The sequence below is a fragment of the Nilaparvata lugens genome, chromosome 8 (assembly GCF_014356525.2).
Source record: "Nilaparvata lugens isolate BPH chromosome 8, ASM1435652v1, whole genome shotgun sequence".
Classification (NCBI taxonomy): domain Eukaryota; kingdom Metazoa; phylum Arthropoda; class Insecta; order Hemiptera; family Delphacidae; genus Nilaparvata; species Nilaparvata lugens.
In genome coordinates this window covers 35,017,511-35,044,051 of record NC_052511.1, presented here as the reverse complement: position 1 = coordinate 35,044,051, position 26,541 = coordinate 35,017,511, and the positions used below count along the sequence as shown (strand labels likewise).

The 26,541-nt window shown below is 31.4% G+C and overlaps 2 protein-coding genes across 7 annotated transcripts in view; one reads left to right on the top strand and one right to left on the bottom strand.

Moving 5' to 3' along the window:
* The window catches only part of LOC111047411 (sodium-independent sulfate anion transporter), a 33,038-nt gene extending 27,881 nt beyond the window's left edge, over positions 1–5,157 (bottom strand). Inside the window, exon 1 of one of the 2 annotated variants that reach the window (XM_039434639.1) lies at positions 4,995–5,157. The gene's annotated coding sequence lies outside the window, so the exon portion shown is untranslated. Of the gene's footprint in view, positions 1–4,717 lie in introns of both variants that reach the window. The other variant, XM_022333162.2, reaches the window with a different exon arrangement.
* LOC111047410 (putative leucine-rich repeat-containing protein DDB_G0290503) overlaps positions 1–26,541 on the top strand; it is a 54,233-nt gene that overhangs the window by 25,554 nt on the left and 2,138 nt on the right. For 2 of the 5 annotated variants that reach the window (XR_005572064.1, XM_022333160.2), the window contains exons 1-10: positions 9,786–10,200; positions 11,558–11,707; positions 12,252–12,283; positions 14,120–14,216; positions 14,893–15,015; positions 15,702–15,800; positions 18,137–18,310; positions 19,818–19,967; positions 21,352–21,408; positions 23,808–23,922. Coding sequence is in view for 1 of the 5 variants with exons in the window: in XM_022333160.2 (XP_022188852.2) it covers positions 9,976–10,200; positions 11,558–11,707; positions 12,252–12,283; positions 14,120–14,216; positions 14,893–15,015; positions 15,702–15,800; positions 18,137–18,310; positions 19,818–19,967; positions 21,352–21,408; positions 23,808–23,922 (1,222 nt within the window). In the remaining 4 variants the exon portion in view is untranslated. Of the gene's footprint in view, positions 1–9,785; positions 10,201–11,557; positions 11,708–12,251; positions 12,284–14,119; positions 14,217–14,892; positions 15,016–15,701; positions 15,801–18,136; positions 18,311–19,817; positions 19,968–21,351; positions 21,409–22,518; positions 22,576–23,807; positions 23,923–26,541 lie in introns of those variants that run through there. The other 3 variants (XR_005572067.1, XR_005572065.1, XR_005572066.1) reach the window with 3 other exon arrangements.

Genomic DNA, 26,541 nt, shown 5'->3' with positions numbered 1-26,541 from the left:
TTCAAAAAGGGTACTATAATTCTATTTTATAAATAGGGTAGATAATTTATTTCGATTCTCCAGAATATTTTCGCTTATTCTACAAAAAAATTTGAAATTCTTAAAAGACTCTTCCAGAAATGGATATTTATTTTATGTTGCGTTTATCTCTTCCTCTATCTTTGTCTTATCGAAGAGTGTCATATATCTCTAATAATAGGGTATCTCCTTTCGTCTCTCATGTAACATCTCTATTGGTCAGCGAAAAAATACATTTTTCATAAGAAATCATCGGTCTCTCTGCATTTTCTCTCTCAAGTCATTTTCCATAAGAAAATTATTGTTCTCTCTTGCATATTTATTTATTAGGTTGGCAAAAACAATACAACGACCGGAAAAGAAAAAACAGGCTATTGCCCAAAACTTCTTCAATTTCCTAATTTAGTTTCAAATTGTCCACTAGATTAATATTCTTCAATTGTCCATTTGATTTAAGTCTTTTCCTCTCCTCCTTCTCTCTTCTCCTCCTTCTTCTTTCTTCTCCTTTTTCTTTCTTCTCCCTCGCCCATATTTGAACATACATGTATATACAATGTATGTTGTTTTGGAATATGTATAGGAAATACTCAAATACCCCAGCTGAGAATCCAAAAGACTATAGGCCTAACGCTATTTCTGTTTTGGACTTTTAATAATATAACCGTTGTCCAAGTCTTATCACCTCATTTTGACGAAGCTCCAGGCCAAAACGTGATGCAGTGCTCACCTAATTGATAAAGCCTACCCTATTATCGTAGATCATTAGCCCAACTACTCTTTTGTTTAAAAATAATGTGTTATTTTTTGTGTTGATAGCAAAAATTGATTATTGTGGAGTTAAGTTATTAATTATGAGATATAATATCTATTAGCTTTAACAGGTATTTAGTACGGTAGTTGTAAAATTGTATTCTATTATACTTGAATATATTATTATTTTAATACATTCTAGCCGATGACATAAATTATAGTCTTAGACCCAATTCAATAAGAAAATATAAAATATTTAATACCAAATCAACTCTTTTTAGAAGGCAACTTTACTACATAAGCAGTAAATTTATAAATACCGGATATAATTTATAATACCGGATAATTTATAAATACCGGTATACTGGAAAGTGAATTTCCGAAGTAATAATTAATAAACACAGAAAAAGAGCCGAAGAGGCATGGCTGAACTTGAATTATTTCCAATAGTTGACTTTTATATAATAATCAATTTTATATTATAAATTACATGTTTGAACACTACCTACATACACTAAATTGAAGTTTATATATTACTCTGATTGAGCTGATATTTTACGATCCACATCTGGCGCACAAGGGATCTTCCTTTTGCCGGTGTTTTTGCCTCACCTACTGTACCGTACCTCATGCATGTGAGCATGAACTGAATCTTCATTTAATGATTATTATTTATAATATCATAAATAAGGATATCATTTCGTTTTTTCTAATTAAATAAATTAACATTTCCTTATTTTTTATGTATTCATTTTAGTTAAGTGCAGTAGCATATACTTATTTTTTGTAAAGCTTTTTTTGTATTTTGTTTTTGGCAAATAAAATTCATTCATTCATTTTACAAATTTGACTGTTCATTGATTAGTAGGGAAAAATTATAGTTCACTAATTTATCCGATTCTGAAACAATAAATCGATAGAGCACACACATTATAAAATAGCAATCTAGCATACTCACTTTCCATTAAAACTCATAGAATTATAGTTTCTCATCCAATTTCACGCTAACTGAGAATTCCAATTTCAATTTGGTGTATTCCCCTCTCCACTTTTTTATATAATTGTTCTCTCATTAGATGAGTCTCGTTTGTTTTGTGAATTGAGTTTTGAAAATATTAATAGAATGATGTAACAAAGCAGACCAATGTCAAGGCAGTAAATCACAACACAAAGTAGACGAAGAGAGGAGAGGAGAAGAAGAAGGATGAGGAGGAGGAGGAGGAGGAGGAGAAGAAGAGGAAGAAAAATTTGATAGTTTTGTTGAATAGTTCTCACCTTTGTAGGCTCTAATTGCTATGACATTGAGTTTTTTCAGGAGAGTTTCAAGAATAAGACATTCCAAGAGACTGAAATAATAATTTTGCAACACTGCAGTATCATCCTGGTTATTGATGGTCAATTAATAGAGCAATCTATTGGTTTCCTGATTAGATTCTATCGCAATTTCATGCAAAATTATTATTGATTGGTCAGGGTAGAAAAAAACTGGAATAAAATTCAAGATTTTGAAAGAAACTCACTTTCATTATTAATATTTTAGACGAAGAATATCTGAAGAAATAATGGAGTTGAAGAAAAGAATGCAAACAAGAAGAAGAAGAAGAAGAAGAAGAAGAAGAAGAAGAGAGAAGAAGAAGAAGAAGAAGAAGAAGAAGAAGAAGAGAAGAAGAGAAGAAGAGAAGAAGAAGAAGAAGAGAAGAAGAAGAAGAGAAGAAGAAGAAGAGAAGAAGAAGAAGAAGAAGAAGGAAGAAGAAGAAGAAGAAGAAGAAGAAGAAGAAGAAGAAGAGAAGAAGAAGAAGAGAAGAAGAAGGAAGAAGAAGAAGAAGAAGAAGAAAGAAGAAGAAGAAGAAGGAAGAAGAAGAAGAAGAGAAGAGAAGAAGAAGAAGAAGAGGTGGTGGTGGTGGAGGAGGAGGAGGAGGAGGAGGAAGAAGAAGAAGAAGAGGAGGAAGGAGAAGAAGAAATTGAATTTATTCAAACTCATATTTTCAAATATATGGTGCTCTCTGTATAGCCTACTTAGATGAGAGTAAGTCAATTATAAAATTAAATAAGTATATAATCTTACTTTGAACAATAATTTCTCTTCTCCAATCGTAATTTTAATGCCAGTAATAATAATAATGTGAAGGTCCAACTTTCTTTTCGCAATCTCTCAACACAAAATTGCAAAGTTCATTTCAGCAATAATAGTAATTAGTGAAGAAGTTGAATTATATCAGTTTTATTCCCAATTAGTTCATTATACGGTACCGGTATACATGTACTGTAGGCTTATATATTGATAGAGTCAGTGTATTTATAGAGAGATGAATATTAAAGATCCTCGAAAAAATAATCTTCATAATATAATAATATATAGAGTCAGTGTATTTATAGAGAGATGAATATTAAAAATCCTCAAAAAAATAATCTTCATAATATAATAGAACAAAAGAGAATCATATATAGATGTCTTTTGCATGGTATATTCTGAATCTAAGTTACCAATCTCTGATTGGCTCATCCATCAAATATTTTATTCATGAACACTTTTTTTGTTGATCAAAAATGGGTTATATCAAGAGCCTGTTACCGTACATGTAATTTTAAATCTTAAATTCAAGTAAATATTACTTATTAAATTTCTATAAGTAAGTTAATTCAGAAAAATTTTTCTCTGAACAACAAGAATCAATGTTAAGGAGAGGAAAAGTTGGGCATCTTAATAAATAAATAACAGCTCAACTCATTTTCTAATGCAATTTGTCGTCTAGTTTTTCTTTATGGATGATTGGCATATCCTTAAATTCTTGACAAGCAACTAAACTTGTAGGACTCGTGTTATCAATTGGTTATTTTTGCAAAGCATGTCAAATTGTGCGCATTTTCACAAAATACTGTAAGTAACGTTTATCAGTCATGCGAAATCCTACACCACTCAAATGTTCAGAAAAATAGTTTAAGTTTTTAATCAATTAAAAAATTAAAAATTCCATTTAGAGCAATAAAAAGTCCCCATACACACATATGAACAAAAAAAACTGTTGAAAATGATCGCTAGACGATCGAAAGTACTTCAGTCAGTAAGTAAAAGTTTTTAATTATTTACTTAATATTTGACTGCATGTCGTGTTGTTTAAATTTTAAATACATAGAAAAAAGTGTGTTAATACATAGCAGCTCAGAATGGATCAAGAAACCATCATCTTTAAAAAACAATGAATTGAAAAAATTTGAGGTTGCAGGTTGCAAACAATACATGCTAAATATAACTTATAAATGGAAAATACATAATTGATACGGTATAATAAATGTATGTGAGAAACCATAAGGAAGATGATTCAATTTAATTGAACAATTATTTTTCATTTATCATAAGAATAGGAAACTGAATCCTTCAAGCTTTCCTGGGAATTGGAACCCGTTCAAATCTTCTCAATGAATGCTACTTCATTCTGGAGCGAGACATATTTGACAGTTCAATGGCATTACTGTATAATAGAAGGCTTCCATTTATTAGAGGTAGGCTACACTGTAATAAACTTGAAAAAGTTTTTCACTTGCAAAATAATAGATGATAATAATAACTCATAAATGAATAATAAATAATTGGTGTGAATCTTACAATAATGGTAATCAATGAAGAAGTTAAATTCATATCAGTAAATATATACAAATAAAATATGAGCTCAAATTTTCAGATCAACTAAATAAAATTATACGATACATTTTTCTTTAATATTTTAAGTACAATTCAAGAGCTGGTAAAATGGTTGATATATAATTAAAAATCGAAATCTGTTGGTTCAACAATAACAAATTTTCCTTATGCAACTATTTTTTTATTTTATTAAATTTTGTACAATCGTCTCAGTTGTATTATGCATTGTACAGTTTTCATAGGTTTTATGACAACACATTTAATAATCAAGCTTTTCTGACTTTGGATAAATAATTTATAGCTACTCACCAGTACTTGCTGAGTTTCCCTTCTCTAATCCTTTTCAAAGCTTTCAAAAATTGAATTATTTTTTGAAAATAATCGAAACCTTCACAGTATAGTGATCAGAAACCAACAAAACACACTATAATTTTAAAACTATCTCAAACTGCAACTGTTCAAACTTAAGAGAGTAAACGTATCCAAAACAAATAATTCATCAAGCATGAGTATATGAAATATGGTTAGAACATCAACCAACTATTAATCGAGAAATCAGAATTGAAAATAGATTGTAAGCATATACCGGTTGCTCTTTTCCGCAAGTGTTACTTCCTTGATGAAATTAATAAGTAAATGAATAAACTGCAGTTTCCAGGTAAATCACCGGCGTTTAAGGAAAAGTTCTTCAATTTCTTTAGTATAGCCTACACACTGGATCATGGCAAAATTTGTACTGCGAGCTTGTGAGTGATTGGGCTTGGAACTACACTCTTCTCTGCACAGAAAAGCGCGTCCTGCTCTCTCACTTACTCTCTATTTCTTTCTCTCTCTCTCACTCTCTCCATCACTCACTCCCTCTCTCATTCACTCTGCTCTTCTTTCTCTCTCACTCACCTCTTCACACGCACTTTTGTTTTTCTTTCTCTCCCTTGTAAATCATCCACTATTTCTCATAACTCTTTCCAGTTCTAAGAATATTTTTCTTACGGTACTTCCTCCTTTTAACCCTACACCGCATGGTGGGTCATCTGAGACCCATACCAGAAAAATCATAATAAATAATGCATTTAGTGTCATAGCAGTTCGCACAGTGTTCCATGTCAGACCCAAAGCATGGCTAGGAGTTAGTTCGGCATTTCACCATCAGAAAGCAGCACCAGACAGCAAACAGTTCTATTGCACAATGGCTCTGTTGAAACAGATGTCTTGTACAAAATACGTGTTTTAATTTTTTTATTTATTTTCTGTTCTGTCAGATTTTAACTATGTAAAAATATATTCTGTTGACAAATATATTACAGAATACGGTAATATGGTTATTTGGGACTTTTGTTGCCATGGAAATATACCGGAAACTAAAAACGGTTTGTTCCACGTGAGACCCACAGTGCAGTTTAGCAGACAGTTCACAGCTGTGTTGCACCAACTTTGTCATCAGTTCTGTTGACGCGATGCACGTGTGAAGATTGTCGTTCAGGTTATGTATTATGTTGTGTTGTTTTTATTTCAAATGTGTTATTCATAGTAATTTAAAATGTCAAATAAACTGAGTGATGATCAAATATTAGCTGAATTAGATATAATTTTATCCATACCAGAGGGAAGTGACGATGAATTGGACAACAGTGAAGACGAATGTGAACATGATGGTAGCCCTAATTTAGACATAAGTAAACGTTTAGCCTTTGAACCAGAACAAACTAATGTTGAATTATGGACTTCCACAACTGAAGAAACCCATTCTGAACAGGTAGGCTTATGTGATATAGCTGTATCCTCACTTGATCAAGAACAGAAGCAGGCAGTTTCTCCCTCAGAAAATGTAAGCCTAGGCCCAGATGAGTTTGTTGTTTTTGTGCAATCCGATGATGAAACATCTCAATTGAATGTTTCATCTGTGAATTCTCTTACCACAGATCTAGAACCTAAACCGTCAACTGCTACTGCTAATTTGGAAAATGTATTTGTGCTTGCTCCTGATGTGACAAAACTGCCTAAATCATCAACCATACCGGTACTACAAAAACCAAAACATTCCACTAGGTCAAGGGCACTTCGTAAACAAACTAGGCCAAGCGATGCAGGCCTACATGAACCATCACCAACAAACATTAGGGGTAGACCTAAAAAACAAGATCACACACAATTAGGTGACTCACAACCACCCCCTAAAAAGCAAAAGAGAATTAAACCAGTTTTAAAATGGGAAAGAAAACCTCTAAATAGGGATGCAACAGATTTTAAATTCTCAGCTAGTGAAGACTTGCCTCAGGACATTTTAAATTTGCAAACCCCATTACAATTTTTTAATTTCTTCCTTACTGAGGATTTATTAGAAACTATTTGTGAGGAAACAAAAATATATAGTGTTCAGTTAGACCCAAGTAAACCTTTTTCACTCACAAAAACCGAGCTTAGAAAGTTTTTGGGTATTTGCATAATGATGTCATTGGTGCACATTAGTGATTCCAGGAAATATTGGAATGATGTTGTTGGAAACCAGCTCATTCAGCAAACAATGTCTGTAAAACAGTTTGAAACAATCAAACATTTTTTACATTTTAATAATAATGACACTCTTGTACCCCCCGGTGAAGATGGACATGATAGACTACATAAAATAAGAAAAGTGTTAGATAATTTCAATGAAAGATGTAGCTTGGTTCCCCTTGAAGAGGCTTTATCAGTCGATGAACAAATATGTGCTACCAAGGCACGTCATTTTTTGAAACAATATCTCCCAAAAAAACCACATAAATGGGGATACAAATTGTTATTTTGGCAGGAGTAAGTGGATTTTCTTATAAGGCAGAAATATACTCTGGTCTTGAAGATGACCCAATCATACGTGGCCAAATCGGGGAGCCAGATTTAGGAGGCAGTGCTAATGTTGTTATACGATTAGCAAGAGGTATCCCTCCTGGAGTGCATCACAAACTCTATTTTGACAACTATTATACTTCTCTTCCACTCCTTGTTTATCTAGAAAAAAAGGAAATTCATGGTTTGGGTACCTTTCGAAGGGATAGGTTTCAAGATTTAATACTCACTCCACATGAAAAATTCCGGAAAGAGCCTCGTGGAATTTCAGAGGAGGTGACTACTACAATTGATGGCATAACAATATCTGCTGTTGGATGGAATGACAACAAAGTTGTTCATTTGGCTTCGACATTTGTTGGAGTACAACCAACAACTGTAGTCAAGAGGTATGAGAGAAAGACTCGAAGTCATGTTGAAGTTCAATGTCCAAATGTTGTAAAAGTTTACAACAAACACATGGGTGGAGTCGACCTACTTGACAGCCTTATTGGAAGGTACAAAAACACTCTAAGAAGTAAGAAATGGTATTTTAGATTGTTTTTCCATATTCTTGACCTCATGATAGTGAATTCCTGGTTGCTTTATAAGAGAAGCATGAAACAAAAAGGAGACAAACCCAAAATGAAGCTGAGTGACTTTCGTCTTGAACTAAGTGTTGTTCTGTGCAAATATGGACAGCCCATTACACCTGGAAGAGGCCGCCCAGCAAGCAGCACAGTAGAAAGCCAGATACAATCAAAAAAGAAAAAAGGGCCTACTGCACCAGCTCCACCAAAGGACATACGATTGGACCAAGTTTCCCACTGCCAGAGTTCACTGAAGTGCGCCAGCGCTGCAAACTCCCTAATTGCTCTGCAAAAACATACTCAAAATGTGTCAAGTGTAATGTCTATTTATGCTTACATAAACAGAAAAATTGTTTTATGCAGTATCACAACATTAGCCTACCTTTTCAAGAACCAAATTGTAAATAAATTAACAAGTCAGTTATTTTCAAATTTTTCAACAAGGAATCAACAGTAACAACAGTAATCAACAGTAACAACAGTAATCAATAGTAGTGTAAATTGTGTAAATAGTGTAAATTGTGTAAATAGTGTTCAGTTATGAGTGTGTTATGTGGACAAACAAGTCACTGCACAGTGTACCTCCTGGGACCCGAACCCGATTTACACCTCTGGGCCCAATACGCACAGTGTACCTCGTGAGACCCAAACCGGATTTACATGCATAAAGAGATTTAAATGGTGAGTAAGATTTTTTTCACTATTTTTCCTTCTTTATTTGAAGTATTACCAATGTGTTATAATTATTTCATGACTAAAAAAAAATTCATGCGGTGTAGGGTTAAGATGACGATTTTTTCGTTAAATTTGTAAAAATAATGAATTAATTATGTATAGATTTATAATTTGTTAAAAAAAAACACTAATGAATTAAGATTCTACCATTATGATATACAGTACTTTATAGCTGAGAAGATCCAATCTTTGTGTCAAACATATGAGTGTTTGACATTTTGATTCTCTTGAGGCGGCTTCCCTGCCTGAGGAAGTGCTTCCCTGCTAGGAAATCCTGAAATCTAACGGATTATTCTGATAGAACATAACACTTCTATGACAATATGATCCAAAATATTGATTTGATTAGTTGTGGAGGCTTTGAAAAGTTACCGTATTGAAATGAAAAAATTGTATTTTGACTGTAGGACATGGTTTTCTATTTTTGCTAGTATTTCCACTCCTCCATATACGTAAATTCAAAGCTTCTGTTTAAAATTGAACAGAATTCAATTATAATTTCAAGAAATCTTTCAATGTTGACCATTTTTTGATCTTGTCAATAAATCTGTTTTATTTTTAAAATGCTGGTAACCTACACTAAGCTGCGTTTACACCAAAGTTATTAACAAAATGTTAATAACTTAATTTTTATAGATTCTATTAGATTGAACGTAAAATATCATACACATGATGAACATATAGGTGTTTGTCATGTTCATTCCAATCTAATAGAATCTATAAAGATCTAATAGATCTATAAAGATTTTTGTGTAAACGCATCTTAATTTTAAATTTAGTTTTTGAACTTCATTTTTTGCTTGTAACCGAAAATTTCATCTATTCCGTTCTATTCCAAAAATTTCACATATTAATCCTCTCCATAAATATCTAGCCTATAGACTGGATTTTGGCACTATAGTTTATCGAGAGATTTATGGATTTAATAAGTTTATGGAGCGTTCTAGAAACGCATTTCTTATGTTTATCGGTTCAATAAAGTTATTGAATGGATAAACAGTTTATGGAACGACTGAGAAATTGGGCATAGTGTTGAATCTCAATTTCAAAAATTTATAAATCTTGTTCGGAATTAATTTTGTACTTTCACATGATATAAAAATCTTTCATCATTACTTTATGATACTTCAAGTTGTTTAGAGTGATGTGATATAATATTAATTGTTCAAGATTCCTCTTTGAAAATAACTGTTTCACAAATATTTCGTACCAAAAAATATGCAATTACATTGAAAAAAAATCAAATCTTTAGCAGAAAAATTTCCACAGCAGTTCCAAATTTCAGCTGATTCAATCATTCATCTCATATTTTTAACAGTTGAAATATATTTTCCAAAAATGCAGTTTTCAGTTCAGGGTGACTGCATCCTATCTGTTTACAATTACACATTATTGTAAACAAATTTCAATTTAAAAAAAATCCATAAATTATAGTAGTCAATGGACGGAGATGAAAGATTATTAGAATGTAGAAACTCAATCAGTAAAAGCGGTAATGATGATTCGCCATATTCGGATAATGGTGTAATAAACCGGCATCCTCACCATCATGTGATGTCAAATAATGGTAGTAATGACTGTGGATCTCAACATTGCTTTCAGATTGCTCAGGAAATTGACAGAATTTATGAGGAACGGCTAGAGGCAGCAAGTGAAGGAAAAGATGTGAGTTCTCAGTTCGTTTTTATTTTCTTCGTAGGCTATTTTCCATATATTATCAAAATAATCCGATTTTTATCAATATTTTTGTTTCACATAGTAGTGACATTAGTAAACAGTGAATAAAAATAATTCCTACGAGTTTTAGTTTGACTTTTCCCATTTATACTGGCTGAGCGAGTATAAAAATTATATTAAAACTCATAGACATTATATACCTTACAGTTGTGTTGTGAGTGATGTTGTGGTACTTTTCCATAATGAAAACACAAATTTAAATTGTCAACCACTTTTTATTATTTATAATAATATAATAATTTATTTGACCAAAAACAAACATTGTTCAAACAAATTGAAATAAAATAACATAACTGGTGTAGCAAACTCCCACGCATGCACAATACATGTTTATCATCATAGTCTAAATGAAGCCCCAAAGGTAATCCTGTGTAGGGCCTTTCTTCCTATATTTAATCACAATAAAAAATGATCAAACAAAAGATAGAAAAAAATGAAAGAAGGAATATATAGACTCTTACATTAATAGTATACAAAATCTTAAGAAACTACAAAATTTCAAAAAGAATCAAGAAAAAAAAACTTTTATCACTTTGTATTAGGCCTACCGTATTTGTTAACCACTTTGTGTTTTCATTATAGATATTATATTATATACTTTTACTGTTTACTGTCTCTGTTATGTAAAGCTGCGTTTAAACCAAATTTATTAACAAAATATTAATAACTTAATCCTCATAGATACTATTAGATTGAACCAAACTTGACAAACACATATATGTTCATCATGTGTATGACAAGTTATGGTCAATCTAATACAATCTTTATAAGGACGGAGAAATAAACATTTTGTTGATAACTTTGGTGTAAACGCAGCTTAAGAATCCATCTTGAAGGTACTTAAGTTTCTTTGGCTGGAACAGCACATAAATGATAGAATAAATACAATACACAATAATAAATACATGAATGAATAAATGAAATACTTCAATGTTGTTTTTCATCACGAACTGCTTATTATTGAATCACTTTTTTTCCATTAGAAAAAACGACTAGCAGTCAATTTTTTCAATAAATGAATTTATTCACTCACTGTGACATCGAGATCGATTGGAAAAATTTGACTGCTAGTCGTTCTTTTTAATAACAAGAGATTTGAATATTGAATAAAATAAAATACACTTATCACAATATTTTAAATTTATTCAATGTAATTCATTTATTTATTCATTTATTCATAATTTACAATCAACTTTTCGACAAAGAAACATACTACAGTAGTCTTACTTTTAATGTTTGTTTTATAGCTCATTCATTATTGATAAATCTTTTTGTTTTTTTTTAGATCCAGTTGGAGATATTCCAGCACTGGGTAAAAGACCTTAGAGAGCAGAATGACAATTTGAAACATGTAGTAATCAAATTAGAGCAAGACTTCCTAAATCAGTGCATGAACTGTTGTGAGATGGAGCAATATAACCAGAAAAGAATTGAGGTACTTAAAAAATCAATAATACAATATATTTTATTATACTTTTATTCTGTTGTCTTTTTTACAGATGGAAATTACTGAGATATTGCAATTATTCAAATGCTAATGAATAAATAATTATTATTTAAAATTCAAATTGAATGCTGTAAATCACACTTCTGCTACTGCAAATATTGACAACAGGGTAAACAGCTAAAAGGAAATTGATGAGCGCTACTATTCAAAAATCATTTATCAGCCCTGTTGTCAATATTTTTGTAGTAGCTGAAGTCTTCGGGGTGATTTACAGCATTCAATTTGGACTTTTGTTTAACAATAAATTATATATTTTTTCATATTGTAATAGAATAACTTTCGTGACACGTCTTCACAATAATCATTGAAAACAAATTAATTAATGACATTCATGGAATAGCCTACATCCACATTTCCAAGAATCCAGCAATTGAATAACACACAGGATTGTCCACTACTTAAAGTAATATCATGATTTGATTTTAGAATTCACTGTAAAGGAAAAATTAATATTGAGGTAATACTTTTTCAGGACATGAAAAAGATGCTGAGTTTCAAAGAAAAGTGAGTATAATCTAAAATAATTTTCTTTACAATAATATTCAATTATTATTGATTGGTTTTCAACTTACTCTACTCTACTTTACTTGTTCATTATAATTATGTAACTACATTAAGGAAGCAACGACGCTCCCGCAGTAAATGACACGTCAAAGTTTAATCTAATATAATATACTACAATCCATCATATTTCAACAAAACAGTCAATAGAACACAACAGACTTCACATAACATACATTAATCAAACATAACCCACAAAGAAATTTGATAATCTGTATGGACACAATACAATAAGGAATTCTCTGAGTGTTTTTTGAACTCCTTCAAGCCCTCAATTTCTCACACGGAATAGAGGTACACTGGTAAACAAAACTTACACTAGGCTATAGGTACCTCACTGTTAGATTGTATTTGACAGGCCTATTTTACGTCATTATAAAAATGTGAATATGACATTTATAATCATTATATATGCTCAAGCTGTAATGCTTTATTTTATTTCAATTCATCAATTGACCAGCATATGGATTCTATTCTACGAGTATAAATATATACAGAACTGCTCATACATATATCCAAAAAATGGGAAGAACACTGGACGCGATTCCTTAATTGTTGACTATGGAGAAGACAACAAGTAACAAGTAGTAAAGAAGTAACAAGTAACTTGTTCCATAAATATAGTGAAAGGTGGAATAATATAGGAACCAACAAAATATGCTCCCATACTTAGCATTAATACTTAGTATTTCAAAAAACATTTGTTTGATTATTAGAATTCATTCAATTCTAACTTATAATAGGGATCATAAACTATTGATTTTTCAATGATTGTCCAAAATCTTTCACTAACACTGCATCGAAATGTATAAAGTTAGAATGTTTTTTTCTTTATTTATTTATTCATTTATTCATATGCAAATACAATTCAGGTAAAAGCAACACACATTTGCCCAAAACTGCTTCAAACCTTAATTTGAAACCTTTTAGTTGCTCTTTAGAGCTCTTTAAATATAACTTACTTATAATATGTATATATAATATGTACTCTTGAATATAAATAAAAATTAGAAATTCAAACACCCTTTTAAAATTTTCAACCTCGACATGTTTCGGCTACATAATGCCATTATCAAGTGATTGGAAAATAAATAAAATTATTATTATTAATCACATATAATTACATATTTTCCAATCACTTGATAATGGCATAATATAGCTGAAACATGTCGTGATTGAACAATTTTGAAAGGGTACTTGGATTTCTAATTTTTATTTATATTCAAGAGTACATATTATATATTACATATTATAAGTAAGTTGTATTTAAAGAGCTCTAAAGAGCAACTAAAAGGTTTCAAATTAAGGTTTGAAGCAGTTCTGGGCAAATGTGTGTTGCTTTTACCTGAATTGTATTTGCATATGAATAAATGAATAAATAAATAAAGAAAAAAACATTCTAACTTTATAAATTTCGATGCAGTGTTAGTGAAAGATTTTGGACAATCATTGAAAAATCAATAGTTTATGATCCCTATTATAAGTTAGAATTGAATGAATTCTAATAATCAAACAAATGTTTTTTTGAAATACTAACTATTAATGCTAAGTATGGGAGCATATTTTGTTGGTTCCTATATTATTCCACCTTTCACTATATTTATGGAACAAGTTACTTGTTACTTCTTTACTACTTGTTACTTGTTGTCTTCTCCATAGTCAACAATTAAGGAATCGCGTCCAGTGTTCTTCCCATTTTTGGGATATATGTATGAGTTATATTATATTTATAAAATTATTTATAAAATTAGAATGTTATGATTTTTTTATTATTTGCAGGATAATTGAAAGACAGAAAAATTTTATTGAGCAAATGAGAAACTACAAATTTCCAAATCAAAACAAACCGAACAGATTTGGATTGAATAATACTCAGGTACAGTAATTTGAATATTTGTTTAATTATTTCTAATCATAATATTTAATAATATTAAGCTACCGTACTACACTATTTCCAAATGATGTTGTAATTAAAAATTGAATATACAACTTTACCATATATTAAATAAATTCCTAATATTCTCGAATTAGAAGGGAACACGTTTCTCAACATTTATTCTAAACAATCTCACATTTTTCAACACCAAAAACAGGGTGCTAATTTTCTATTGATGGACAGAATATACAGTCATTTAATTTTTGTCCTGTGCACTACCATATTATAACACATGATTATTTTCTTGTGAATTGAAATATGAATTTGAAAACTTTTAAAATCATAATTAATAATTTTAAATTTATGAATTCATAATTTATTAAGTGATCTCCATTATCATCGCATATAAAGAGCGATTCCAACACATAGCGTGCCACTATTAATGCAGAACTACCAAAAATAGAAGTTAGACCTACAGAGTGAATACAAACTGGAATGGAACTTTTGCCAGTATACCATTAACTTTATTCATTTATTAATTGATTAATCGATTGATATTATCTTGTGACATCTCCAAACCCGGGTTTACCGGAACAGTGTACCGGTATCCATGTTGTATTTTATATAATTATAATGTTTATGATGGTTATAATAATTTAAATTCTTCATTTCACAGTTATATGACCTAAAGTCGAACACCCAGAATAAGAGAGGAGGTAGTCATGATTTTTCAACTAATAATGCAGACATTGAGCATGATGATTTAAATAACAATCAAACAAGTGACAAAAACTTTGATGTAAGATGAGAGCTCAAGTTATTTTTCTCATTGTTTAGAATATGGAGTTCTCTAATGTTATATTGTATATTATTATACAATTTGTTGCAACCTGATAAATTATAGTTCAAATTTTCACAAAAAAACTCAAGAATGGTAGTTTTTTATAGGCCTTTATGAGTATTTGAAGGGTTCACAAAATTTTATATTAACATGTTTCTATAATGTCATCAATGATGATCATTCATGATGATCAATTAGTTTTTCAAATCGTCAACCAATATTTTCCAATTCAAGCCACATAAATTGTCACACAAAACAATTTGAAATGTATTTATATTGTGGCAGGTCTCACTATCGTTACTATTTTTATCATTCAAGATTACCTCAGGAGGATTCTTCTTCTTCTCGTTTGGCGTTATAACCCAGTACGGGTCACAGCCTCGCTCAATCTTCTCCTCCAAGCATCTCTGTTCAATGCATCCCTGTACTCCAACCTTTGCCGCATCCTGGTCCACCAGGAGTATTACTAATTTTATTTAAGTATTACTATATTTTACTTTTGTAGCCTATAGTCAATATGCCTATATCAAGATATCTTCAGCTTTTCATCCAAGTTTCAATTTTCAATACACTTCTCTTCCAATTTTCTTTCATATCTAGCTATCTTTTCGATAATCTTCATCAGTTTTTTTACTTCATTTCAGCCTTGCAATTGCAAAAGTAAAAGTAAGAGAGGGAATAGTGGAGAATCTACAAAATACAACGACATCCTGAACAATCACAAAGACGATAAAGTGAATGAGGTGAGGTCAGTAATTTATTTCATAAATAGTTCATTTTAAAAAGCTTTCCAATCAATCATATATCGTGTTATAGTGGAAGTAAATAGAATGGAATTGTTAATTTCTGGTGATAGAGTAGACCTATATTAAGTGCAAGATAGTTAAGTGTAAGAGAGGGCCGACTGCGCACTAACTTCGCTCTCTAGGAAAGGAAAGGCAGTCATTCTATTCTATTCTATATTGCGAGAATCACTTCTATTCAGTATACTGTATTCCTCATTCTATAGCTTACCATTCAACCAATCCTGACAGATTGAAGTGGATTTCACTGTATAGTTACGCTCTTGAAGCAAGCAATTCCATAAAATTGAAAAATCCTAGAATCCATCAGTTTGAAAAAATGAAAATTGTATGGATATTTTTGTGTTGGTTTGTGTGTGTTTTTACTTTCCTTGCCCTATTACCATAGGTAAGGAAAGTATTGCTTTCCGAAAAAAATTAAGGTAACCCAATTTCTACATTTCTATACGTTTCAAGGTCCCCCGAGTACGAAAAAGTGGTTTTTGGGTATTGGTCTGTATGTGTGGTGTGTGTGTGTGTGTGTGTGTGTGTGTGTGTGTGGTGTGTGTGTGTGTGTGTGTGTGTGTGTGTTGTGTGTGTGTGTGTGTGTGTGGTGTGTGTGTGTGTGTGTGTATGTTCGTCTGTGTACACGATATCTCATCTCCCAATTAACGGAATGACTTGAAATTTGGAAGGTCCTTACAATATAAGAATCCGACACGAACAATTTCGATCAAATGCAATTCAAGATGGTGGTTAAAATGGCGAAAATGTTGTCAAAAACATAGGTTTTCGCGATTTTCTCGAAAACGGCTCCAACGATTTTGATTAAATTCATACCTGAAATAGTCATTGATAAGCTCAATCAATTGCCACAAGTCCCATATCTGTAAAATTTTCAGGAGCTCAGCCCCATTTATGCAAAGTTGGATTTTATATTCCCAATTATCAGGCTTCAGATACAATTTAAACAAAAAAAATTCGAGTGGAGAAGATTGAGCATGAAAATCTCTACAATTACTAATATTTTCACCTAAAATTGAAATTAAGCTCGAAATTCGAAAAAAAATGTGATTATCCAATGGCAACTGTTGATTCTATCAAATCATTCACTATGAAGAGATAGCAGACCTCGTATATCTCCAGCGTTATTACCCTGTCACCAGCTGGCTCTAATCTTTGAATAGTGGACTTGAGATGCGCGGGAACACTACCGTAGCGTCAGGTGTTCAATTTTCATAACGGCAAGGAAAGTTGTGTGAGTGTGCCACACCAGATTTTTGGTTTATGGTATGGATTGTGTGTTTACCTATTTGTAAAATGTACTGAATTCATCAGTTTTTGTGTAATTGAAAAGTTGATATTGTGGTAATTGTTCATATTAAATGAAGAAGACTAAGAAATTGACAAAAAACCACAGATTTATTGATACTTAGAAAGACCGGTTTCGGTTATTACACTATTAAACTCTGATAAACAGAGTTTAACAATGAGTTAGGGATTGACAATGGTGTAATAACCGAAACCGGTCATTCTAAGTATCAATACTGTGGTTTTTGACAATTTCTTAGTCTTTTTCATGTAATAAGAATTAATTCATCAGTGTTGAATTTAAAACCAACTGAGAATATTATCAGGGCAGCATCATCATGTAAGATGTACTACTGAATTTGTCAGTGTTGAATTAGAACTAACTGACAATACTACCAGGGAAGCAGAAACACTGAAGAGGTACTGAATTAATCAGTGTTGAATCGAAACCAACTGAAAATTCCTCCAGAGTGGTTCATAAATTGAGTCTAAATATTTACAACCGCATTGTATTAATAATCTCTACATATTTTAATTGATATGACTGAAATTTCTCTTTCAAATCAATTTGATACACATGAGAATTGAATTTTTCTAAAGTAGCCGAGCCTACAACTGCTGTTATCAACCAGAAAAATGGTCAAAATTCATTTTTTTCTACCTATGCCTTTTCTCATTAGCTACTCTATTGGCCATGAGGGAACAGGCAGCCTCTTATGTTCATTTTATATAAGTATATTCAAATATATATTTTTTCAAATGAATAAATAAATATGGTTCAGGTCTATTTTTTATTTGAAGCCAGTTTAGTTTCCGGTTCCTATCCTGCTAAATGAGCTGTATGTATAAATCATGATATTTCTAGTGTTTGAATATTTATTACTTTACACTTAGCATTTATTTTGAAACGTAATCGTTTCATTTTATCATCGTTTATAATATTATTTAATTCACAAAAACCAAAAATATAAATTATTAATTTTCAGTTGACAGCGCAATTGGAAGAGAAGGAGAAACTCATTTCTAATCTCCAAGAACAGTTAAAAACATTAAAATGTATGCCAAACGAAGTCAAGCCTCTGATTGCCAAGATAAAGGAGTTTGTGAAAACAATGAGTGAAATCCTGAAGAAATCGCGCAATGAGGATTCCATTATGAGAGTAAAAACATATATTTTCTCATAAATTAAAAAACAGTCTATTTCATAATGTACGGTATCATCACTTTTGTTTCATACACTATTAAAGCCCGGTTGCACAAAAGCTGGTTGAATTTTAACCGTTATTAACTTCACGAGAGCCAATCAAAGAAGGAGTTTTTGAAAAGACGGCTTCTCTGATTGGTTAATTATGGTTATAATTGATCTAATTACGGTTAAAATTCAACCGGATTTTGTGCGACCGGAACTAAATGTATTAGAACAAAATGTATTCATGCTCAGGTATGAGAAGTTAGCAAGCTAAGCCCACCTTATATGGGACTCACAATTCCTAAGTTGAAAGTCAAACCATGCAGGCACATTCAATACTGTTGTTCCTCCCCAGTAGATATATCACCACATTAAAATATATTATGTTAATCCGGTATTATAACATTTTAGTCAAGTATTAAGATCAATATTTCATAAAGATATACAGGTACTAGCAGCTAACACGTGATCCGCCAGGATCTAATTAAAAACTTGACAAACTGGAAACTTGATGTAATGAAATCTTGATTAATTGAAAATAGGCCTATTACCATCCTCGGGAATCTTCAATGCGGAATTTCAAGTTAATCAGCCCAATAGTTCAAACATAAGTTCAAGATGCGTCAAACATAATTTTCCTATCCCGTACGTTTATACATATTACCGTACATAAGCCAGTTCTTTCCTTTATTATAGTAGCCTATAGATTGCAAGAATCATGAATTAAACACACAATGTTCTATTGAAAAAAATACTATAATTTTTGTCACATCCACATCTATTATAAATAAATGAATTTTATTATAGTTTATGAATTTAATTTTATATTTTATTCAAATGGGTTTTATTGTAGTAGCAAGTGAGAACATCAAAAAGCATAAAGCTTACTACGTCAAATTTGGTAGAGAGTTAGTGGGGAGGATATTTTTAATATTCTTTCCGAAGAATGGACATTGATATGTCCAAAGCTCCGCCAATTTATGTAGATGCATAACAATTTAATTATTATCTATAGTTATTATATTACAAATTGCTCTTTCATATCATATGCAGTTCAATAATTATTTTCTTAGTCTATATTATGTAAATTCATCTATAATTTTGTTGTATTGTAAGCTATTGTATATAAGTGTATAAGCCAGTATATATTGTAATCTACATAAATAAAGTACTCAATCAATCAATCAAATGGTAACAACCATTACCGTACTTGTACAGGACTGCAGCTTCGTGTTGGTATCACAAAGTATAATAAATGTGGATGTGACAAAAAACTTTGTTTTTCAACTATAGAGAAATTCCAAAATATTAATTCTCATTCAACAAATTTTAACAATGTTTTATTTTTATCAACTCGACTAATAAAACGGTGCGTTTTTCAATTATGGAGAAGTTCCACAACTTCAATACTGTACATATTCAACAAATTTTATCAAGAATCAGCAAGTTTTTAACATTTTTTCTGTGTTTTTTTCAAGCTTCTCACTTGTCTGGAATGCATTTCGCTCTGTCTAAATGAACTTCAACTGATTGTTGACCATTATAAGGAGAATCAAAGAGAGAAGATAACACCGAGGGTGACTCTGAACAACGACTCTAGTTCTGTCACCGAAATATTCAGACGAAAGGTAAAAAGTATAGATTTACTATGAAAATGATTTTGAATTACCGTACTGTAAATCTCATTCGATGTATGAAAATTGAAAGGTACATAGTAGTAGTATTGAAAATACTTTTGGAGGTATTACATCAATCACTTACAAAAGCTATTAAATTTAAAGGTCTTTCCACTTATTGGGTAAATAAATATGCATCAGAATATAATGGTAGTTTTTTAATTTTTCATTGAGATTTATGGTGGAATTATAGTGCATTGAACTTGAACAGGATATTAGGACTCCAGAAAGAAGCAGTAAGAAAAGTATTTAATTTAAATAGACAAGAGTCGTGAAGGACATTTTATGAAACGTTAGAATTAATGACGGTGTATGGACTTTATATTTACAAAACGATATTACACGTAAAAAATAATGAAGACAAATTCCCCAGGCAATCTAGTGTGCATAACTATAATACATATATATATGAAACTAAATAATAGGAACAACGCTTTATTATCAAAGAGCATAGTAAAGAAAAGTGCAAACAAAGTCCAACCTTTATGGGCATGAAATTCATTACTTACCTTCCTACTTGTATTAATCATGAAAACTTTTTGAAAACTGATTTTTGTAAGAATGAATGAATAAATAAACGATATTACAAGGTTTAAAAACAAACTGAAGAAATATAGGCTAGCCTATAGTGGAATTGAAATGGTAGTTATGAAGAATTTTATGAAGCCGCAAGTAATTATGTATTTAGACTACCGGTACCTATTGTTGATGTATTTTGTTTTTTTACTTGTATTTATTTTATTGAAAATAATAAATAATGAAAGACGCATTCATGTACATGTTAATTTATGTTTTGAATAAATTGATTGATTGAAAATACTTCTGGAGGCTCCCATCGCTTACAGAAGATAAATTTGAGGACGTTTTTCTATTTAGGTAAATCAATATTCATCAGAAAATTATTTTATTTTCTAATTGGACATATAGAAACTTTAGATGTATTCCATCTCTTAGCAATACCTAGAGATCGTCTTAAAAAGAATAATAGTTATTGGGCTTTTGAAACTAAAAAATGTGGGATTCACTAGAGGCTGTCAGCATTCCTTACAAATATCATTGATGCTTCTCATTTAATCAATACTGTATGTTTCATACAGTATAACAGGATCTTATTTCATAGAATACTGTATTTATTTATTTATCACATTATGTACAAATACTGTACTTATTTATGTACAAATAGAGTTAGCTCACTGTAATGTTACTGTGCATGAATTACCTTACAGTAGCTCGAACACTAGACGCATATAAGTTTAATAATTATGGTATTGTTATCATCATAATATGAATAGATATCATACTTGAATTTGAAGTTGGAATGCGCTTTTATTTTCAGCCACCTGAATCATCAGAAACTTCAGTGAAGAATGATGTGAGAAATCTAATGAGAGAGGTGAGTTAAAAATTCAACTCAAGTTTTATTAAGAAAATTTAAGGAAGTTTTCGAATATTTTTCACATATCTACTAAAAAAATATCAGGCTATCTTGGAATAAGTAGGAAAATGAATACTATATGTGCGAGTAGAATATATTTCTAGTGGAAATTCTGTCTAGTACCGAATATAAAAAACAAAACAACTTCTTCTTTTATGAAGAAGAGATAATCATTGAAAATCTTCTATGTAGAAGAGTATAATAGATCAATAATCTTGAGAGAACAGATACTAATTTGAATATAATCATTGATTGGTACTATAGTAGGTACAGTTTATGATATTAATTGTATTAATCATGAAAAATATATTACAAGGTTTAAAAACAAACTGAAGAAATATAGGCTAGCCTATAGTGGAATTGAAATGGTAGTTATGAAGAATTTTATGAAGCCGCAAGTAATTATGTATTTAGACTACCGGTACCTATTGTTGATGTATTTTGTTTTTTTACTTTTATTTATTTTAGTATTTTGTTGAAAATAATAAATAATGAAAGACGCATTCATGTACATGTTGATGTATTTTTTGCATAAACATATTGATTGATTGAAAATAATTTTGGAGGCTCCCATCGCCTACAAAAGATACATTTGAAGACGTTTTTCGACATGGGTAAATCAATATTCATCAGAATATTATTTTATTTTTTAATTGGACACACAGAAACTCCAGATGTATTCCATCTCTTAGCAATACCTAGAGATCGTCTTAAAAAGAATAATAGTTATTGGGCTTTTGAAACTAAAAAATGTGGGATTCACTAGAGGCTGTCAGCATTCCTTACAAATATCATTGATGCTTCTCATTCAATCGTATGTTTCATACAGTATAACAGGATCTTATTTCATAGAATACTGTATTTATTTATTTATCACATTATGTACAAATACTGTACTTATTTATGTACAAATAGAGTTAGCTCACTGTAATGTTACTGTGCATGAATTACCTTACAGTAGCTCGAACACTAGACGCATATAAGTTTAATAATTATGGTATTGTTATCATCATAATATGAATAGATATCATACTTGAATTTGAAGTTGGAATGCGCTTTTATTTTCAGCCACCTGAATCATCAGAAACTTCAGTGAAGAATGATGTGAGAAATCTAATGAGAGAGGTGAGTTAAAAATTCAACTCAAGTTTATTAAGAAAATTTAAGGAAGTTTTCGAATATTTTTCACATATCTACTAAAAAAATATCAGGCTATCTTGGAATAAGTAGGAAAATGAATACTATATGTGCGAGTAGAATATATTTCTAGTGGAAATTCTGTCTAGTATCGAATATAAAAAACAAAACAACTCTTCTTCTTTTATGAAGAAGAGATAATAATAGAAAATCTTCTATGTAGAAGAGTATAATAGATCAATAAATCTTGAGAGAACAGATACTAATTTGAATATAATCATTGATTGGTACTATAGTAGGTACAGTTTATGATATTAATTGTATTTATCGTGATCCAATGACAGTCGACAAGTCAATTAAAATGTAGTGTTTTACAGTAGAATAAAGAGTACTACTGCAGTTAGTATAGAATATATAGAACATATTTTTTTAATATTTATGAATAAATAAATAGATAAAATTTATCCCATTCGGACATTTCCAAAACTGGAACAATATACATCAGAACGCTACCGTACATAAAATTAATATTCTAAAGTTGAGAATCAACAATCTCAGCTGAAAAAAATAGCCAAACAACAATGAAATATTAGGGAAACATAACCAAATATTAGAGGGAGCCCGGCTTTCCTTGCTTACCCTGAGGGGCTGCCAATGCTACGGTATCTTTTCTCTATGTTATCACCATAAATGATACAGTATCACCACACATGATACCAACGTTATCACTACCTCCGTAAACAAAGCCGTAGTGCATTCGTGTGACGTCAGCACAGGTAGGGCTCTTACACCAATAAAAATTCGTTGATTCCAGCTGAAGTTGGAATGTGCTTCAGCACTATATAAAGACTTCAGCACTAAACACTATATAAGTGTCTCATATTATAGCACGACACTTGTTAGGTCAACCTAATAATATTTCAGCTAGTGTTTTTATTGGTGCAGGAGCCCTACCTGTGCTGACGTCATACGAATGCACTACGGCTTTGTTTACGGAGGTAGTGACTTGATACGGTACGATAAAATAAATAATAAAGATTTATATAACAACTTTATACAAATATGCACTGTCGAAAGGTAAACAACAATGAAATATTAGTGAAATATGACCAAATATTAGGGGAAGCCCGGCTTCCCTTGATTACCCTGACGGGCTGAATATTATTAATTACTATGCTGAATAGTTTACCATAAAATGTTGTATTTTGTATGTTGTTCAGGTTCATGATCAGGAAGAAGTAATTGATAGTTTGAGAAACGCACTGGCTGATGCTCAGGATCATATTAAAAGTCTCAACGCTAGTAACTATGCTCTCAAGAAAAAAAATGAATGTGGTAAGATAATATTTTGAGATCCACTTTAAACGTTTAGCACTGGTTGAATGAGAAACGTTGATGTTATCATGTAGGCCTATATACTGTACATATTATATAATATTAAGGAGGCATAGCAAACGTAGCCTACGCGTCTCATCAGTTGGAAAAGCCGCTGGTTCAAACTACACTACAGTTATTACTGAACGATTTAGGCCCGGTTGCACAAAGTTTTGCTAACTTTTAATAATGGTTATATGCCGCTAGACAAATTATTAGAGAAGACTTCTATGAATAGGAGGCTTCTGATTGGTTCTCGTGACATTTAATGACGGTTAAAATTTAACAGACGTTTGTGCACCCAGGCCTCACTGTCAATATAGGAAATGTAGGTAGTTCAGACCATGAACGAGATTTCTAGTAGGGTGAAGTCCGTATTTTGACCATGCCAGATTAAACGAAGGTTCGTTTAAACCTGGAATGTAGCACATTAGAATAAATGCGATCATAATATTATAAACAAGTACCTAATCGTGGTTTAGCGTTCAACCATAAAGAAAAGATAGCATAAGCACATTACGCTGTCTTATATCCATATGGTTTAAAGTAGATGGTGCATATGGCCATTGAGAAAAGATAGCGTAAAGTAGATATCCGATAGGTCGTCCATGTTCCAAATTTCAAGCCGATTTTTACTTTCCTTGCCCTATTACCATAGGTAAGGAAAGTATTGCTTTCCAAAAAAGGTACCGTAATTTCATGTTTTCTATACGTTTCAAGGTCCCCTGAGTCCAAAAACATGATTTTTGGGTGATGGTCTGTGTGTGTGTGTGTCTGTGAACACGATAACTCCATTCCTAATTAACCGATTGACTTGAAATTTTAAACTTAAGGTCCTTATACCATGAGGATTCGACAATAAGAAATTCAATAAAGTTCAATTCAAAATGGCTGAAAAAATGGTGGATAATGACTAAAAAACCATGTTTTTCACGGTTTTCTCGAAACGGCTCTAACGATTTTCTTCAAATTTGTACCCTAGATAGCTATTTATAAGCCCTATCAACTGACATGAGTCTCATTTCTGGGAAAATTGCAGGAGCTCCGTAGTTTTCTTGAGAAAAATGGCGGATAATCACTAAAAAACCATGTTTTCCACGGATTTCTCAAAAACGGCTCTAACGATTTTCTTCAAATTCATATCCTGTATATATCAGCTCTATTAACTAGCATGACTCTCCTCCCTGAGAAACTAACAGGGGGTCCACTCCATCCTTGAGAAATTTACTTTGTAACCTCCTTCTCGTGCTTGAGGCGGGTGGGTAGAGCAGTTATTCAAAAGAACATACGTCGATATTTTATTTGTAGAACAGCTGTTTTGACAACTTTTAAAAAATCCTCAAATTTCATAGTTCAAACAAAGGAAAATGTACTCTGAAAACAATAACAATAGTATAATCGTAGTTTTAATAAAATTATTTAGCCGCCAATCAGCATAATGTTATTCCACTAGATTATCCTCGTTCAAGAATGAGGCTTATAGATCAATGAGCAAGGAAAGTTCTGTGAGTGTACCATACCAGATTTTTTGTTAACTCATGCCGATATTACAGTCGACTAATAGGCTATCTATTATTTCTGTTTTAGCCAGGTGAGAGTGTAATAATGGCACAGTATGAGAGACTACCAGCGTCACTTAGCTTCACCAAAAACAACTACTACTAGGACTATCAGCTTGAATTAACAGTGAAATTTGGAACATAAACACCCTATACCATGGGATATCTTCTTATGCTATCTTTTGTCTAAGGTTCAACTTGGATGTCCCTGAATATTGTCAGTCACATTATTTATCGTCAATTCTATGTGTTGGTCGATTTCGGACGGTAAGTTCATTTGAGTGTTAAGTAATTAATTACATGAAATCACATTAATATATCGTTGATAAAGTGATCAAATAGATTCAGTAATCAGCAGCTCCTATTCTTGAGTTATAAGCATTTGAAGATGAGTGATTTCTCTAATCTGTGAGTGGAGGGAAGATGCTATGTTTGAGTGAATAACTCACCCTGTATTGTAGCGAAACGTCTCATATGATAGCACCACACTTGTTAGGTCAACCTCTATCCATAGTCCAAATATCAATCAAATCTGGGAGATTTGCATTTTTCATGAAATCCATGAATGGAAGCATCATGGATTTTTGCAAAAATTAAAATTGCCCAAACTCTCACGAATGATAGTACTTGACGAGAGAAACAATATGTAATCACATTGGCAAAATTAACTCACATTCTTGAGTTATAAGCATTTGAAGATGAGTGATTTCTCTAATCTGTGAGTGTAGGTAAGATTTTATGTATGAGTGAATAACTCACCCTGCATTGTATCGAAACGTCTCATATTATAGCACGACACTTGTTAGCTCAACCTCTATCCATAGTCCGAATATCATCCAAATCTGGGAGATTTCAATTTTTCATAAATCTATAATGGATTTTTCCAAAAATGGCCAAAAATTAAAATTGTTCAAACTCTCACGAATGATAGTACTTGACGAGAGAAACAACAATATGTCATCATATTGACGAAATATGGAAAGTGAAAATTGAGTTTTATTTTCACTTATGTCATAACAAT